The sequence below is a fragment of the Barbus barbus genome (genome assembly GCF_936440315.1).
Source record: "Barbus barbus genome assembly, chromosome: 35".
Taxonomy (NCBI): domain Eukaryota; kingdom Metazoa; phylum Chordata; class Actinopteri; order Cypriniformes; family Cyprinidae; genus Barbus; species Barbus barbus.
The window spans coordinates 4,298,737-4,318,745 of NC_136763.1; the positions used below are offsets into that span (position 1 = coordinate 4,298,737).

At 37.9% G+C, this 20,009-nt stretch overlaps 1 protein-coding gene across 1 annotated transcript in view; it reads right to left on the reverse strand.

Moving 5' to 3' along the window:
- LOC306854630 (calmodulin-binding transcription activator 1-like) overlaps positions 1-20,009 on the reverse strand; it is a 333,407-nt gene that overhangs the window by 305,603 nt on the left and 7,795 nt on the right. Inside the window, exon 3 of the mRNA XM_079392795.1 lies at positions 10,488-10,591. Within this exon, the coding sequence (XP_079248921.1) occupies positions 10,488-10,591 (104 nt within the window). The remainder of the gene's footprint in view (positions 1-10,487; positions 10,592-20,009) is intronic.

Sequence of the window (20,009 nt, forward strand, 5' to 3'; positions counted from 1 at the left end):
TGTGAGCTGCCGATGTGCTGTGGATCAAAGCGAGAGAGAACAGCCACATGTATGGAAAAAGAAATGAACAGGGAAGCACTCCAGAATCACACACACACACAAACTCAGTCGGTAAATAAAGTGATAGTTAATTACAATGGCCTGGCACAAAAGCTTTACCCAGTGGTTCAATTCAACAGGGAGAAATCTATCCCTGAATAATTTTACACCTCAGTGCATACGAGACACGGAAAAAGGGGAGGGGTTATGGAGAGAATAAGGGTAACGTGGGATTGGAGACAGGAGGAGAGAAGGAGAATGGAATGACGCCGGTTCCTTCAGAAGTAGATACAGGTACAAAAACACTCAGATTATGATTATGGTTACACCACAACAGATCATCTGACCTCACAGTAAGCGACAAGGCAATAAAGAAAGAACAAGAAAAATTGCATTAATTTACGCATTGTAATCTGACTGGAAGGTAGATCTGAAAAAAAAAAAGCTCTCACAACCAGTTTAACTCACATAATGTGATGGAATTCTTGGGAAAATAAAAACTGACGATATAGAATAGGGCAAGACTTCATTTTATCCATTTGGGGATTGATTAGACTGTAAAAAGTGGTGTATATATCAGGGCTTTTCAGATCTTTTTTTAATTTCAACTCTAAAAGTTCATGTATAAAGACCCACAATGAAAACATGTTGTTATCAACTGAAGAAAATTATCATTCATTTTAAATATGGAAATGTATATTAACTCTTAAGAGTGATTAATCACATGATTTATGCCAGTAGTATTAGTTAAATACATTTGTTTAAAAAATTACAAAAAAATTATCCCTCCCTAGTGAAAAATAAACATACTAGTCAAATAAGTCAACATAAGTCAAATACATGTATTTCATGCTATGCATACTACTAATACATTTACATATTTATGTACTTAATAAAAATACCCTGTAATTGTACTTTTAGTATACTAAACTGGTAAGTCTGCTAAACTGGAACAACTAATTTTGTACCTAATGCACTTTAATTGTGCGGAAGTTGAAGTACAACTAAATATATATATATATATATATATATATATACACACACTCACCGGCAAGTGACTAAGTGACTTTTTTAAGTGACTTTGAACGTGGAATGGTTGTTGGTGCCAGACGGGCTGGTCTGAGTATTTCAAAAACTGCTGATCTACTGGAATTTTCACGCACAACCATTTCTAGGGTTTACAGAGAATGGACCGAACAATAGAAAATATCCAGTGAGCAGCAGTTGTGTGACGAAAATGCCTTGTTGATGTCAGAGATCAGAGGAGAATGGGCAGACTGGTTAGAGATGATAGAAAGGCAACAGTAACTCAAATAACCACTCGTTACAACCAAGGTATGCAGAATACCATCTCTGAACGCACAACACGTCGAACCCTGAAGCAGATGGGCTACAGCAGCAGAAGACCACACCGGGTGCCGCTCCTGTCAGCTAAGAACAGGAAACGGAGGCTACAATTCGCACAGGTTCACCAAAATTGGACAAATTGGACATGTTCATGTTTCCAACACCTTGTTAAATCTATGCCACAAAGAATTAAGGCAGTTCTGAAGGCAAAAGGGGGTCCAACCCGGTACTAGCAAAGTGTTCCTAATAAAGTGGCCAGTGAGTGTGTGTGTGTGTGTGTGTGCATGTTTATGTGGTTTATGAGGACACAAATTTGTATAATGACATGGGTATGACAGAGGTATTACAATATGAAGGTGGTTTATGAGGACACTGCCTATGTCCCCGTAATTCAAAAGGCTTAAAAAACATACTAAATGGTGTTTTTTTGAAAATCTAAAAATGCCCAAAGTTTCATGTGAGGGCTAAGTTTAGGTGTAGGGTTGGTGTAGGGCAATAGCACACAGAGTTTGTTCAGTATAAAAACCATTACGCCTATGGAGTATATAAACCACAAAAACCAACATGTGTGTGTGTGAATATATATATACTATATATATATATTTTTTTTTTCTTGTTTGGTGTATGTTGACTACTGTGTGTACACTTGGATGGGTTAAATGCAGCGCACAAATTCTGAGTATTGGTCACCATACTTGGCCACACACCACTTCCCTTTCCCCCTTTCCCCAAAAGAAGATTGGAAAAAAAAAACGTTGCCTGGTCTGATGAGACTCGATTTCTGCTGCGACATTCAGATGGTAGGGTCAGAATTTGGCGTAAAGAACATGAAAGCATGGATCCATCCTGCCTTGTCTCAACGGTTCAGGCTGGTGGTGGTGGTGTAATGGTGTGGGTGGGGGATATTTTCTTGGCACACTTTGGGCCCCTTAGTACCAATTGAGCATCGTTTAAACGCCACAGCCTACCTGAGTATTGTTGCTGACCATGTCCATCTCTTTATGACTACAGTGTACCCATCTTCTGATGGCTACTTCCAGCAGGATAATGCACCATGTCACAAAGCTCAAATCATCTCAGACTGGTTTCTTGAACATGACAATGAGTTCACTTTACTCAAATGGCCTCCACAGTCACCAGATCTCAATCCAATAGAGCACCTTTAGGATGTGGTGGAACGGGAGATTCGCATCGCGGATGTGCAGCCGACAAATCTGCAGCAACTGCGTGATGCTATCATGTCAATATGGACCAAAATATTGCTCTTTTTTTGCAATGACATGAACCAAAGAATCATTCACAATAAAACCATGAATGTATAAGAAAGTGTATAAAAAAAGTCATTTTGATTCAGATCAATTTTGATTTCTTGTTGACTTGAAATCATCCCGTCAGGTTTCACTCACATACTGCAACTAAAAGCATCCAGCTGCCTATTTTGCTGTCTTTGCCATAAACTGTACATACACACACAACAGACACAAAAGTTGAGAGATGCCTGGAGCGTTTTGCAATTCACTGCATCGGTCAGAGCACGCTCGCTAGCATCTCTCTGCATTCTTTCATGGACTCACAGATGCACCTATACCACAGACTGACAGCAGCCTCTTGTCGAATTACTATTCCGATCATGATTCAGGCACCTTCAAATATCAGTTCCTTACAGCCCAAAGCCTCCCCATTTGCAAAAACAAAGCAGTGTGACCTTTTCTTTTTTCCCTCATCGTCTCCTCAGCAGCTCAGCCTCCATTTCCTCAAACATTTCCCTGCACAGAGTCATCCTTAATTACCACGACAGGGGCGACGCGTTCCCTGTCCCAGGCACAAAGAGGAAATAAATGTTGTTGTTTTTTTGCCTCTTATTTAAACTAATAAGGGAGCCTTGCTCTTCAGCTCAATTTGGAAATGCTCTCAAAACAGGACGAAGAGCAAGCGAGAATGATAGCGAGAAAAATGCAAGCTTTTGAATTGACAGTTTCCAAAAAAAATAAGAAGTCTGCATAATTTGTTTCCACAAGAGGACATGTATTAAAATAAATCTCATAAACATCAAGAGGACTGGCTTTTTTCTGGCTTTGAGAATGAAATCAAACTAATCAGCATTGTGCTAATCCTTTCAAGGAAGCTGTAATCCCCGGGATAGCGGGACATGACTAAACCCACTCCGGAAGGGATCCGGTGGATTCTTTTTAACAAGCCTGATTACTCCATCAGACAACCACATGACAGAATAATGCCTGGACCAGGAGAAAAATAAGGGCAAAGTCTGTTTGTGCAGATGTGTCATAATCATTCAGACTTATTCTCAGTCTTACACAAAAACACAAGGCATTCAAACTGATTGCCATTTGCAGTGCCAACACTGGTGACAGATACAACAGTGCAATAAACTTTACAGAGCACTGTGCACCACTCTGAGAATGCCTGTATTCAGTTCATGAATGGATGAAAGAAAACAGAACGTAGACTACAATTCAAATGTGTAGAATTAAAATTAACTGACTGTCATCAAGACAAACTTTTTAACAAGGCTTTGTCCAGCCAACATTTTAAAGGCTTAAAAAAGACAAAAATGTGCATCATGTTACTCAACCAATTTTAATTAAAGCATTCAGTCCTATGCATTGGCAAAAATGAAAAAAAAATGACATTGCACTAACAATACTTCTGAAGAAGAAAAAATAGAAACACAAACAATATGTCTTACTGAAATAATCCAGACTATAATTTCAGGTACTGACCTGCTTGAGCGGTGTGAACTGAAACTGAACAATACATTTACACTTGTAAACTGAAGCATTTAGACTCAGTAAGAATTGTTATATATTTTTATATAAAATGTTACTTTTATTCAGCAATGGCACATTAAATTGATCAAAAGTTTTTTTTTTATTCTTTTTTTTTTTACTAAATACTAATCTTTTGAACTTTCTGTTAAAAACATATCTCGATTTCCACAAAAATGTTAAGCAGCAAATCTGTTTTCAACCTTTATAATAAGCACCAATTATCGTTATAATAAGCAAATTCTAATGATTTCTGAAGGATTATGTCACATTGAAGACTAGAATAATGATGCTGAAAATTCAGCTTTGCGTGAAAGGAATAAATTACATTTTAAAATGTATTCACATGGAAAACATTTATTTCAAATTGTAATAATATATTCCCGTTTTTACTGTATTTTTGATCAAATAAATGCAGCCCTGGTGAGAATATGAGACTTCTTATAAATAATTACACCAACCCCAAGAATATGAACAGTAGTGAAAGTGCAGGTCAGAATATTTAAGTCTTATACTAATATTATTATTTCCTTAAAACTGTACTATAACACATCTAAAATATGGACAATGAAAAGCATATGCAGGCAGATGGAGACTGTAGCTCAACTACACAAAAACCCACTACTGCTTGATTATAACTGCATATATGAACACACAGTTCAAGCCTCCTGAGGCTCTTAAAACCAATCACAATGCGATCCTTTCCCAGTCTGAACAAGTCCAAAAAGGTAAAAAATGCAACATATATGGTCTTCGCTAAAACTTCACTATTTGTTATAATGGAAAGTGAAGCGGTAAACCTGGCTTGTTTGGGTGACAAGAGACCTTTCCACTCCGCAGTAGCCAAAGGTGCGCTTATACATACACAAACTAAATTTGCCAGCATTCCCAGTAGGGTAAGGTTTGACTAGTAGCATCTGCTCCCTTTGATTATGTGTGGAGAAACTTAGGCAGACCAGAAAAGAAAAGGGACCCAGAGGAACAGGGTAGTGCCAGCTAAGATTAAGGCACGGTAACCACTTTCCTGGCACTTATCACTGGGGTGAAGTTGGATCCGTGATGCCAATATTTAGATCAATAGCACGCACACACCAAAAAAAAAAACCGCAAGAGGGAGAAACTGAGAGATTTAAAATAAAACAATCGTGGCAGGGGAACTCCACAAGACAAGGACTCACACGCAGCAGCACTTTTCCGTGGCGGTTAAAACTTTTAGATGCGCATTTTGTCATCTGGGGCAGATTATGGTGGAATGGCGCAGACACATCATCTCTGTGTAAGTGCGTAAAGCGGCATTCGCTATCGCCACCGGCCAAGGCTACTCAAGACGTTTAAGCATGCTAAAGTGAGAGGATATTGTTCACCTTGACAGCTTTTTCATCCCTGCTGCTAGCGAGCGACTTATGAATCTTTTGCCGATATCAAAGCCCTTTACTCTGGCTCAAACAGGGTCCCAGCGATGTACATTATAAAAAGCAAACTCACGGGCTTCTCCGTTTGCAAAGTCTACAAAACATGGGGATTTTGTCATTGAGTCAAGGTAATACAATTCAATCTACAGCTTACCAGATCAGCATGTAAGCTCCGTACCCATCCTCGCTGTTTGCCCCTAGATTCGGTACACACGCATTGTGATTTTCCACGCCCTCCTTTATCCAGGGGAATTGTTTCGCTGAAGGTGGAAGAAGGTCTAACAAAGAGCTTAGATTGGTCAAACAATGACAAAACCCCCTGCACATCTCTCATTCTCTCTTTATTTGGAGCGTTTGCTTGACAGGGGAAAAAAACAAAAACCGCCCAAGCTGAAGGACATTTTGTCAATAAGCAATACCCACGCTGTATTAGCTGCATATTTAGCCATGAGAATGCACCTAAATTGCTTTCAGACAAAATCATTTTGCGAAGAATGCTTCAGAATGTAACGGCAAGTCTTCGTGTGACATTCAGCTGGGAATGTGAACTTTGGGCTTGTTCGGAGTAAGGACAGTCAGCTTGAGTCCTGTGCCACGTTGCGGAGGCGTTTATTCAGTATTTCAATCGCCCTTTCCAGATCAAATCAGAGAGGAGCTGCAAAGAGATTATTCTTGAGGCCTGTTCCAACTTCACTTTGCAGCGTGATTACTTGGAAATGTTCTGCGGATGGTTTTTAGGCATAATATTCTCTTGTTCGGTAATAACAAAGCTTCTCTAGAAACACTCTAGGACTCCCAGCGGTGTGCGGTATAGTATAGGAGAGCTATCAAACACACACACACACGCTTATAGGTATTTAAAATTAACAGCAGGGGTGTAAAGCAACCGACGGTGAGAGACAGAGTGAGAGAAAAAGAGATAAAGACAGGAATTGACTTTTTGCCGTCCCCCAGCGTTCACCCTCTTCTCGTGTTCATTACAATACCATTATCGTTTTGATGTTTCCCCCTCCTTTCCAACATACTGTCGGTTTTGTTCTTTAATGTGGTCATTCGGCTACAACAATTTTTCAACCGAAGAGACATCAATGTCATTACTTTCAATAAGGGTCATTTCACATAAGGAAAAGGGAGGGATGGGAATGGGAGTGACTGGTGAACACTACATAAACGTAGACCCACTTCCCAGCTCCCAATCCAAGAAACTACGCCGTATGTGTGTGAAATATCCAACACATGCAGGAAAACACAGCCTTGGACATGAGCTGTGCTTGTTTCTATGACCTGATGTCTCATTCGGCTCTGCTAGAGGCCTCATTATACCTCACCGCTGGTCGTTGGGAGCATGGCATTCAGTCTGACACTGGGGCTGAAGGAGGAGGAAGTCAGGGCTGTTTGGGTACTCGTTCTCATTAAGAGCTGTGTGCGTCACTAGGGAGACTTTCTGCTCCTAACAGCCTGCAAAAGTAGCTGCGCTTCAACAACGGCCACACAATGTCTCCATCTGCAGGGAGAGCTACACCTCCTCCTTCCATCCTTCTTTGCCTGTCCGCATTGTCCGTCCTTCACTCTTCCTGTCTCCAATCTGTGCGCTATGTGGTCTGTGTTTGTTTAAACAGTCAGATATGTTTAGCCTGGACAATGACAGGAACAGTGAAAGCAATAGCTCTACTGACAGTCACAAGTTCCTCATCCTGTGAGGATGCAAAATTGGGAGCGAGCTGCCACAGTCACGAATATGTCAGATTTGGCTAATGCTCCTGGAGCCGATATTTCCTGAGTGCATGTTCAACACAAACAGCGGCTCTTGAGGGACAGGTAATCACGGATGGTAGAAACTTCTATCTTCCATCCCATCATAAATTAATTATGATGAGGGATTAAAGGAAACATGAAACAACAATCGTAACCTATTTTATGTTAGTATTGTCATGCATTTCTAAAATAATACAGGATATCAGGAATTTGATTTGATTGATTTGATTGCAAGAAGTGGTTTCAATACACCAAAAATAAAATGATAAATTTAACCACTTTACCGTAAAGATCAATACTTTAAAGCTGCGATTAAGTAATGCTGTGTATATTAAAACTGTAAAGTTGTATGTAACTTAATGATTAATGTATTATGAACAAATATGATTTAACAACGAATAAAGTAATTGTGTTCATTGTTAGCAGTGTTGTTACGGTTCACAAAAAAATAAATATATATTTTTGTTCATTTTAAATAAAGTTGAAATAAAATAAATATAAATATTAGATGAAAAACGTAAACTTTTAAATTAAAAATACTGCAACTAATTCAAAAATAAGCTGAAGATCTAAAATTAATAAACTTAAAAAATAAAATAAAAGCTAAAAACAAAATGAAATGGCAAAAGTACATAGTTACTAAAACTTGAAGTAAAATTTAATCAAAACAACTCAAACTATTTTATTAAAATATTAATAAATAATATAATAGTATGTAAATAATACTAAAATATTAATTTGTGTATATTCAATACCTTAGTTTAAAAAAACAATTGAAATGTTTTAAGAATAGGTTTAATTTTGATTTCACGTTGGCTCCAATATTTTGAAACAATTTTGAAAACTGCAGTGGTGTTCACATGGTCAAGTTCAGCCCTTTTGTCATTGGACACTGACTGATCCTGTTCCTTTCTTCATTCCATATCACTTCCTGTCCTCGCTGTATTCATGATCTTCTATTCTCATGTGATAGTTTATTTGATTTGAAACAAATAGCTGTCGCTCAAGTTCTCTTAGTGAACCGCTCGTGACTTTTCTTTGAGGCCGGTTAGTTTGCATCAGCATGGGGTCAGATTATTTTCCTCTACAGTGGCACGATTCTAAAAAAAGAACTATAAAGAATTGCTGGGAAGGGTGAAACAGTCTTTAAAAACAGTTGGGAAACTTTATAACTCTTTGCAAGTTGAGAGAAAGGGAGCGCGGAGGCTTTGACAGAAAGCACAGAGGGACAGCCACACTGCTGGCTTCCCAACACAGAGGACGCACAAATGAAACGGAGAGAGAGAGAGAGAAGCATCAACCTCTCTGCACAATCACTTCTTCAACTACAACACAGTCAAGCAAGGCACAAAGAAAAGACATCTGCATTCCCCAGATCAAACCGCACTTTCAACTCTTATCGTAAATAAACGTATATGTGCAAGACATCAACGGCTTCCTCTCTCATAAGTTATAGCAGTTTTGAAATGGAAATGAATCTGAAATATTCTGAAAGGTCATGGCATGCATCATCCCAAGTCATCTGTAGCAGTATGTGCCATCTCCATCATGATAAAGAATTAAAGGCAGGTCTAGAAAATGAAAGAAATGTTTGACTTTTGTTGGCTGGTGAAAAAGCTTTCACAGTCTAGTCTTCTTCAAACAATTATAGGCAAAGAAATGCAATGTTATATTAACCTGTGGTAACAAGACTTGTCAGCTATTTCTTTAACAAGAATTTTAAACCTTTAATACATCATGTAATGGTATTCCTTCAGAAATTCAGAACAGCTCAATACAAATCTCATCTCTGTAAATTTGGAACAGTAAATCAGAGAGCAACTTGCAATATGTTAACTTACCCACTTGAGACCAGATCTCTGATTTTAAAGAAATGAAAACCGAGCTGGTGCCTGTTCAAGTGGTGTTATACTTTAGCAGAGAGCGAGACGGTAGGAGGTTGTGTCAGACTTTAGGTGTGCTGTGGAATCGGTCCAAACAGGCTTCCCTAAATCTCTGCTGAGTGTGTTTGTTTGTCTCTGAATGTCAGAACGCCTTCGGGCCAGGAAGACAAAGTTCAAAGCAATGCAGATACACTTTGTATACCAGTCCAACTGTTAGATAAAACTGACACAGATTTGCAGAGCAAATCCAAATATTGCAATATGGCAGTAAACAAAGCGGTATATTTCATGTGAAAATACCAACTTCTTTTTTTTGGGTGACAACTGATTATAAACAGACAAACTTTTTTGTTATAAGAAAATTATAAACTCAAGAATTCTCATATTATACATACATACACACACACATATATATATATATATATATATATATATATATATAAATGCACAAAGTCTCCTGTGAGGGCTAAGTTTAGGTGTAGGGTTGGTGTAGGGCAGGGGTTTTCAATCTGTGGGGCGCCAGCACCTGTCAAGTGCGAGTGAAATTAGACAAACTTGGGGGGGGGGGCATGTCCTAAAAGGTTGAAAACCCCTGGTGTAGGGCAATAGCACATACAGTTTGTTCAGTATAAAAACCATTACGCCTATGGAGAGTCCCCATAAACCACAAAAATCAATGTGGGTGTGTGTGTGTGTGCGTATATATATATATACCTCTGGTGTGACATTAAATGCAGACCTTGAGCCAAAAGCTCATCACCAATGACTTGTACATATGGGTACAGTCATAGACTCTTCCAAAACTGTTGCAACAGAGATGGAAATACAGTTTTTAAATACATGAATTATCTTTCCATCTTTGTTGCCACAGTTTTGGAAGTGCTTTTTTTCTGTTCTAAAGAAGGGGGTGTACCAATACTTTTGTCCATATAGTGCAAGTATAAGTCATTGGTGTTTGGTGATGAGCTATTATATTATATAATATTATATAATATAATAGCTCAATATATGTATATATATATATATTATAGTTGTATGTTGACTGAGGTGTTGAATGTTGAAGTACTGAGTTGAATGTTGAAGTCGAGCTGAGTAGAAATTCCTACTTTGATCTGTGCTTAACTAAAATTAATAATCAAAGTTTGCTGTAAAACAAGCATAAGGTAACCAACAATAGTATCCAATAAGCAACACATTAAAATGTGAGCATTGCATTATAGGAAATTTTTTTTTTCCAAACTCCTGTGAAACGAAAAGCTTCTTACCTCGTTGGTGTTCCAGCGATGTCTCTCCTTGGGCAGGGAGGAGCATTTGGGAAGGCATTCCAGAAGCTTCTTGGGCAGGTAGATTTTCAAATGTCCATGTTCATCTGTGAATGACACAAAACGATTACTGAATATGAAGAGTGAGCATGATTATTAAAACCAAAGCCATGCTGCTCTAAGTCTAAAACACTGGGAGCTGTTCTTTTTAAACAAAGATCCAATCATTTCTTTGTAAATTACTGAGTTGTTTGAATTCAGTGTCACTATTGCTCAAGGGACTCCTTTAAGGAAACTTCCATGCCCAGGTGTTACGCTTGCAAATTGCCGTAACAACCTTTGCAGAAATATAAAACTATAAACCAGGCACGAGACCTCAAAGTGGGAGCACTCAGAAAGCAATGAAGAAAAAAAAAAAAAAAAAAAAAAACTTAAGATGTTACTGTGAAATGAAAGGGAACATATTTGGAGCACAAGGCGTGCAAAAGGCTTTCATCCAGAAATGTCGTGATTTTGTTTTCATTGAGTTTTTTTTTTTTATAAACACAAGTTCTTTCTCTCTCTCCCTTATCATGCCAGAGTGCCTGCTCAAATACATAACAACAAAATTGGGCAACAGAGCAAAAGCATTTCAAGGTTATTGATAACCGTTTGCATCAAGGGCTGATGCTTCTTAAGGAACTCAATGTTTAGCCCTGTGGGAGAAGGTAGTTCCATATTGCGTGCAAAGCCTGCTTATGAATATAAAAAAAGCGAGAGAGACTGAAAGAAAAAGAGAATGAGAGACTGACTGAGATTTGTGGAGTGTGTCCTCGGTAAAAGACGAGAGAGAAGCGAAAGAGACGCTGCAGATCTGAGCGAGATGAAGCCCGTGTGTCCATAGAGACACTGCTTAGCAACCACTCCCACTCTGGCTTTAAGGACAAACAGATAGCCAGAGGGAAAGAGACACATGAAGAGGGTTAGATCACTCTTCTGTTCACTGTCTTACACCAGAACCAATGCACATTGTTTGTGCTTTACCTGTGCATGAACTTAAACCCACATAAAAAAATAAATACATTTCCTGTAGAAAATGCCCAAGTTCAACAAGACTTCTTTCAAATCGCCACTCAGAGCATATCAGATAAACACAATTATGCCAGAAATATACTCTATACGAGTACCTAAACGCCAATGCTTCTGCGTTTGCAATTCAAGTACGTGCTGCATGCTCAAAGTTGCCACAAGAGGCACTGAAGCACAAATGTCTGCATTTACAGTGATTTTCCAGCTATGACAATTTGATGAGAATTGCTGTAAACATGTTGACTTAAACTTACTAAACGGAATTGTCTGAATTTGTCTGTAACGGGGCATTTCCTACGAGGGGGCAAAGCAGGCAGTGTCTCCTCAAAATATTGGATGAGAAACAAAATTTGTAGTACAAAAATAATATGAGGCTGATATTACAAAATGTAACATTAAAAAGTGTATAAATCGCTTGTTTTTCTAAAGAAATATTGTTCAACAGCGACACCAGCAGGTAAGGTTACAGCGGGAGTCCGCATCTTTCCCGCCTCCCCTGAGCCCATAGAGTTTTAATAGACCACCTAAAACTTGCAATGGGTTTGGTGAAGGGGTAATAGAGAATGAATGGGAGAAAGTCACGTGAGAGGAGGCATTTACTTAGCTATAAGTAAATTTACTTAGCTTAGCACTTTGCTATGTCAAAATAAGACTTAAAATGGCATGAAAACCATTTTTAGTGAGTAATCAGAGAAGTTTAAAGTAATTCTCAATATTTACCATGCTTTGATGACTGATGATCCGAAAAAAAGTTAACTTTTAAAAAGAACAGCTGAACATGAGTTCACAAATAAAATATAGTTTAAATTACTAGGGATGCATCGATCCGATACTCAGGATCGGTATCGGCTCCGATACGGTCATTTTCTGCGGATCGGGTATCGGTCAGACGAGACCGATCCAAATCCGATATTGTGCATATGCTATTCTGTGTTATTGTTGAGCCCCACGAAAGGGACAAAAACACTATAAAGCACCATAAAGTTTTCGTGCACTATATTTAAAGTGTTCTGAAGCTGTTCCATAGTTTAATCTGAGGTACAGATGAATATTTAAGTCGTTAAACTCTTCTTTCCGCTGCGGCTGTCTGTCATCCTCCATTCAGCATTCAAACTGCGTGTCACATTCAGTTACTACAGTCAAACTCTCTTCAAGAGCGCACAGTAACTGAGGTTTAAAACTGTTAAAAGAAAAGGCACAGATTTAATACACTATGCATCAATATCTTTTCCCTTTGTACTTTGAACTTTTCTATGCGGAATCGGAGGACTGCGCATTTTTCTGATAGTGTAAGTAATGTTTATTTATCCAAGAAAATGTGACAGGGACATGAATTTACATTTGTTAAAAAAAAAAAAACAATTGCCTCCTCATTTCAGAACACCACCGCACACCACTGGTTTGTAAGTACTGTGTACTTTGTTATTTTTTATTGTTTAAAACTTACACTAATGTTCTCAATACTGTAAAAGTATATTTCCAGCCTTGTTGCATATTTATGCCATACCTATAATGATAACTATAAAGTTTTAATATTCATTCTAACAATAACAATAATCAGCACAAAGGATCAATTTTGTTTTAGAATGTTTTTTTTTTTCAGCTAATGGATGATAAAAACACTCACAGCCAATCAGAATCTACATGATTTTAAATTGCTAGAGCATTTAGAGTGGCAGAAGACAAAACTGCAGCACAATTAATAAACAAAAAGTTGTCATCCGTTAATGTGGTAATCTTTATAGATAGCTGTGAATGGGACTTTATTAGAAATGGCTTTTTCTGGCTCAAAATATTTTTATAAACCTTTTACCTTGCTATTAGATATTGCTCCTAAATTTTCTAAAGCAAAGCAATTTTTTGTATAAGAATATAAAGGTATTCGATGAACATGAATGGCACAGAAATGAGACTTTTGATTGCAGACTTCGTGTCTTGTCAAAGTCTGAGATTAGCAGGGCATTTTCCTCAAAGAAAAAATCTGAGGAGCAGGAGACTTAAGCAAAAGTTGACATTTGCTCTCCATTCAATCTCATTGGCGTCTAGGAGAAACTGTTGAGTTTGAAAAAATCTCATTTGTGATTTGCCTTTTTATTCAGCGCCGTCTCTCTCAAACGGCAACAGTTCTCTTGGAATCTAATGACCATTTCACATTATAAATTGGGAGATCTATGCTAAAGCAAAGATTCAGAAGCAAAACACACAGCACATTCTCATAAGACAATGAATAAATGAACAGGCTCTCTTGAAAAGTTCTTTTCTTTTTCATTCTATGTAACTCAACTGGGATGTGTTAAAGGAACGAGGCACTGAGAAACTTATTTACAGAGTAATTAAGACTAGACTATACATCCCTTCCTGTTCCTATTCGTTATTTCTCGTCTCTCCCTTCATCTCCATCTCTCTCTTTCCCTCTCAGTACATGTTTTGGCAGAACAAGCGAGCGATTCTAAGGACTGCCATTTAGTCTCATTGTTCTGCATCAAAGTAAGGGGCTTTTAAATTATGCTGACTCTGACGACTGTGGTTTTAGAGGCAAATTTTAATCACAGAGTCAGTCGCTGTCTGCCAAGCGCTGCCTTAAGCATTTGCCTTTCTCTCTTTCACGACCGTCTCCAATGAGTAGCCAATGAGACGCAGAGCTGAGGGGAAAAGGCTTAACAACAAAGAAAATGAAAAACAAAACAAGGCTACGAACACACGCTGCTTATACTCACATAGATATAAATGTGTGAATGTAGGTGGTAGAGAAAGATAGAACAGAATTGAGCACTGTAGACTATTTGCTCCTTCTCATGTAAACAATTATAGGTGCACACAGGCGTACGCGCCCACCATAATTAATTATGAATGTATTAAGATAAATCGCTTTGGTTTCAAACACTACTGATATATAAAAACACAGTCACGTTTGACACGAACACCAATCAACATTCAGCGCAAATTCCAAGGCGCCGCAGCCGCATGTGGCCCTTGTCTAACTGAAGTCTGACTCTTGATCTGACGAGATCTTTGAAAAACACCTATCAAATCTGCCCTTCAAAGTAACGTCAGGCATCAGAGAGTCTCGCCTAAGCTAGGGATACAAAGGTATATCATAACTTAACTCTCAGCATAAAGAGCTCTTTTAAATTGTCCAGAAACTCAGCCACCGTGTCAGCAGCTGTGAGTTGGGCTAAAGTGACTGATAGACTGAAGTCTTTGACAGGAGGCGTTGGAGGTCACTAAATACGGAACGTTCTAGGCTGAAGAAAGTGATGAACGTTCCTTCAGCTGAGTGGCGCAAAGGCACTGTGGGATCTCACATTGTCAATAAGCAGCATGTTTGAACAGATCCCGCATGTGGCTTTAAGTGACCCCAATAAGAACAACAACACTGATGGTGACAGAAAAGCCCTAAAGGCAGTGGCTGAAAAGCAGCTTTATTTTCACTGAGAGTGTTTACATGACAAATGAGCTGAAACATACTGCAGATCTCTTTATCCTTTTTGGAATATATTCACTAAAGGTGATAAACAGTTGGTCAGCGCCAGGCATGGACAAACCATAGGGCCGATTGTGCCATCTAAAACAAGACTTTTTAATATTTTGACAGACAAAACATAAAGTGTCCATATTTTAGACATTTTAGACACATTAATGGACAATAAAATGTATCAAAAATGCAAAGTAACGAAGGTTTTAAAGATCCTCATAAAAACTGATTTCACATAACAAAAGAAGAAAAAAAAACAAGAAGAGGTGGACTAAATGTGTCAATTAAAAATGTAACATTATTATATTTACTGATTAAAAAAGCACAAATGAAACAGACTTCACCCTCCATAAAACGTTTATTTATATATATATATATATAAGAAAAATATAAAAGACTGTATGCACAACTGAAAAAGGTTGCACTAAAAAAAACATTATTCATGGATTGTAAACCTCTATTTTAACCCATTACTACAACGTTTTTTTTTGTGTGTTTTTGTTACACTTCAATTCTCAATATTAACAAACCATTAACTGAATTTTGTCTCAAACTCCTAATTTGCTATTTTTTAATAGTTAAGGTAGTTATTAAGGTAATTTAGGTATTGGGTAGGATTAGGGATGTAGAATATGATCAAGCAGAATATGTGCTTTATAAGCACCAATAAACAGCCAATATGTTAATAATAGGCATGCTAATAAGCAACTAGTTAATAGTGAGAATTGGTCCCTATACTAAAGTGTTTTTAAAGTGACATTGATCAAAAACGCTTACTAGAGTTTCTTAATTTGTATCCATTTTTTTTTTTAATTAACACAACCGCCTCTCAGTTTTTAATCCTCTTGGCACAATATAATCCTGAAGAGGTAAACCGATATAAGGGTTTATAAAGAATAATCATCTGCAAAGGTGCCTGCTGAAATGTTTTGACATTTCTCGAGCACATTCGTAATTAATGCGTTTTAATTGAGCAGATGGATCCAAATGGCAAAACGGACTAACTGTGCAAAATGAGATCTGTACTTGTAAATCTGCAAAGCCACATTTCTGTTCACCCAAGGCAAGCACAAAGAAGGTCGGTCCTCCTGTACGTTCCCTCTGAGGATTACCGCAGATCTGCCTTCTTTAATGACTATGTAAGCATCTATCGTGTGCACGTACATGGGCTGGTTTCGAAACAGATGGAGCTTCGCCACTGCAAAGTGTAAAAAGACAAGAATGGACACAAAAACTTTCCACACCTCATCAGCCCAATGTCATTTTATAATGAAAGCCTTCTCTTTTTCCATTAAATTGTCAGCTCTGATGGGCATTTTTAGTTTTCATTTGTTTATTCGTAGACTGTATTTTCCGCAGAACGCCATTTCACCTGCCGTAAGTGGGTTTGTCTCAGATCGTGGTGGGGTGTACGTTTCCAACGTCCCTTTAGAAACTCTTCAAATTAAGAAGGGTGCAATGACAAATGCTCTGAGAGCGGCAAATCTGCTTCAGAAGGCAAATTTGGAGCCTGTCTGAATAAGGAGAGGGTGACATTTACAGATTTGATTTTCTCTCTACCTCATCATACGGCAGGCACGAGCCTGTGAAAGGGTCGCTGTAGTGTCGGCCATGACTTTTTGATCCCATTTTGGAGAATGTGGGCTTTGGAGGAAATGTATTAAACTATCCTGATATAAGCACAGATTCAAGAAAAACTCAAATGGAGGTCAAGTACATCTTGGGCTGTTTCTGTGCAACAGATAAGGACGACAGCGAAGACAACAAACACCTAAAGGAGTAAATGTTATGGAGATCAATTACATCACTGGTTTCGCCTCTGTTAATGGATCGATTTTGGCCCATCTGTCATATTACAGAGATATTTCACCAAGGACCGCAATCTGTCTCGTGAGAAATGTTCCAGAAAATCAAATCTCATAGCTGTTCGCATCTCAAATGAAACTTTAGATTATAATTAAAAAAAGAAAAACGCAAATTGCAAACCAGCACACTATAGATTTTATTCATCAACTGATTTTTTTTTTTACCTTGATCAAAGATGTGGTACATATAATAAAACGAGGAAAAAAATCCAATCCTCCAGTGAGATGAGATGTCAGTTAATTATAAAACTTTGTATAATAAAGACTGAAAAATGCTGGAAAAAGCAACTTTTACAGCTCCCAGTACAGATATTAAGAGGTGTCTATAGGGAAATTTGCGCCTTTTTCCTCTATTTTTTTTTCAAACAAAATTAATGTGACAGAAATAAGGGCTCATTGCACAGTAGTTCCAAGCAGACAGGGAGAAGGATGGAACTGCATGTTAATTCATCAGCAGCGCTGGTAAACTTTTCTTCAAGTGGTCTTCCCTCAACTGCTTTATTAGCCACATGAGTTGAAGGCAGGCTGGGAAAGAGGGAGGTCTTTTAACTTTCAAGTGAAAGTAGGAAAGGCTTTGATATAAAAGACGGCATAAGAAAGGAGAACGTAGCGGGTTGACATGGTCTTTTACTAAGCTGGCATTCCAACCTCCATACTACAAGCCTCCTGCGCGCCTCTCTCCAGAGACTTGTGTGCTGCATGAAAATCAGTGGTATAGTTATCTATATGCTAATTTCCATGGGACGAAAGGTGAATATTCAGACATTGGAGAGTCACACCCACAGCGTCTGGTCAAACACAACAAAAACATCAAGACTGTTATACAAAAAACAAGAAAACAAGACACGTACGCAGATCGCAAAGAGATCATATGTTTCTAATTTAATTATAAAGTTCACGTTGTGATGATGAATTAAGCTAAGGGAGGCCTGATCGATTACCACCCATGTTTGATAAGCAACTGCACAAGAGGAAATTACACAAACACAAAGTAGGGTTGGGCGATCTCAACATTTTTCCAGATATTTGCAATATTCAATTTCTTTTTTTGCATTTGCTCTCAATAAAAAAATTTAATAAAAAAAGTAGATTTTTCTCCCATGAAAAAGGCTATTGTTATAAGGTACTTAAAAGTACTTTTTCCTGCAAAATTAACAGTTAAAAAAAATAATTTACATGAAAATACTACAAAAAACATGATCTTCCTACATAATTTTTGGTTATTAACAGTTTTTTTTTATTATATAATTTAGACATCATAGTGACCACTTTCGTTTTTTTTACCAATATACAAATACCCCAATATAAATATATGAAAATGATATATGCAAATGACAATCTTTCTACAAAATTGTGGTTAATGCAACAACAAACTGAGTTCTTTGAAGAACAAAGAAACATTACAGACTACATAGAAGATCTATTTTTACATATCAAATTTATTGTTCCACCAGTTTTTATGGTTATTGCTGCCAATCACTGCATTTTCAGATTCAGTCCTATAATTAAAGGAGGTTGTCAATCCGGAAACTCTGTAGTTTGTAGCTAGACGCATGAGAAATAAACCTTGGGTATCACTTTAGAATAGGAAACACTTATAGTAACTATGACTTTTCCCTCAATAAATTCCTAATTTGCTGCTAGTTAGTAAGGTAGTTGTTAAGTTTAGGTATTGGGTAAGATTAGGGATGTAGAATAAGGTCATGCAGAATAAGAATATGTGCTTAATTACTACTAATAAATGGCAAATAAATAAATATTGTATTAATATGCATGCTGATTAGCAACTAGTTAAGATACCCTAAAATAAAGTGTTACCAAACCTTGTGAATGGGTTACAAAGCGAGCAAAGAGTGCTTCCTTTAAAATCACTGAAGCAGTCAATCACTTCAGCACGAGTTCACAGACTGAGCCATGAATTTGTCAATACTTTGTAATCAAACCGTTATTACATTGTGTTTAATTAAGTAAAAATCCAGCGTTTTGAGCAATACTGAGTGGATTTTGCTCACATGCTCATCAGACATGTGACATGTCTGTGATTGGCTACAATACTCAACACTGCAAAAACATATTTTAAATAGAAACATATGAAGCTCCTTACAAAGCAGTCATACATATATGCATGGAAGTGTATCCAATCACTAATCTATCCAGATCCAAAAAGGGGAGTAAAATTGGCTTACGAAACTTTTTAACATTATCAAAATATTCCCTAATTTCATAGCATTAATCCCAATAATATTCAATGTATCGCCCAGCACTAACCCAAGAGCATCCCTTTCTGAGCCTTTGAAAAACAACTTTAGACTCCTTTAGGCTACATCAACCTCAGACCGACTCTAGTTTATAAATCCACCAGCAGATAAAATGTCACATTCTGCTGTGCGTATGAGAGGCGAGATCTTTTTCTGTATGCAATAAAATTTCTATTGAATTAACAATGACTTGAAGGGTTGGGTGATGTCAGTCAAATTGATTTAGCGTCTACTGAAGCGCCTCAAGGTCACGAAGCTCGGAGCCAGACCTCGTCTAGAGAGAGTCTGCAGTGTGAACGCTTTAAAGCAGCAGGCGTGCAGAGAGTTGAGAAGGAGGGCTGCCGTGACCTCCTCCTCCCCGAACCCTTTTGAGGCAGAAAAAAAAAGTGAATCTTGGTGCTAATCTGGGGTTTAACGGCTCATCTTTAAAAGGCCTTGTGGTGAAGAGCTGTTTTACTGTATCTGTCATGGCAGCTTGAGCAAGCATCACTTCAGAGAAAAGAGCAAAGCTTGTTTTAGGACAGGATAAAGAGGGCTGACAAAAACAGATCTCGAATCGATAGTGTCCTCTTGCTTTTGTGCCACGATGACAGGATACCTTTTCTTTACTCACTATTCCTTTTTTTCCTCCGTGATTTGTGTTTCAGTAGCACCAAGGATGATGTTGAATTCTGAATTCTGATCAACTCTGGACCACATTGTATGCAATGCTTTATTACAACTACTCACACTCATATAAAGCATTTTGACAGGATGATTGTGTGATTATGATCCTCATCATTAAAACTATAGTGACAGAGTGGACATAAAGAAGGGAAGATGAGGATTGCCACAGCCATATCACCCTGCAGCCCAAGAC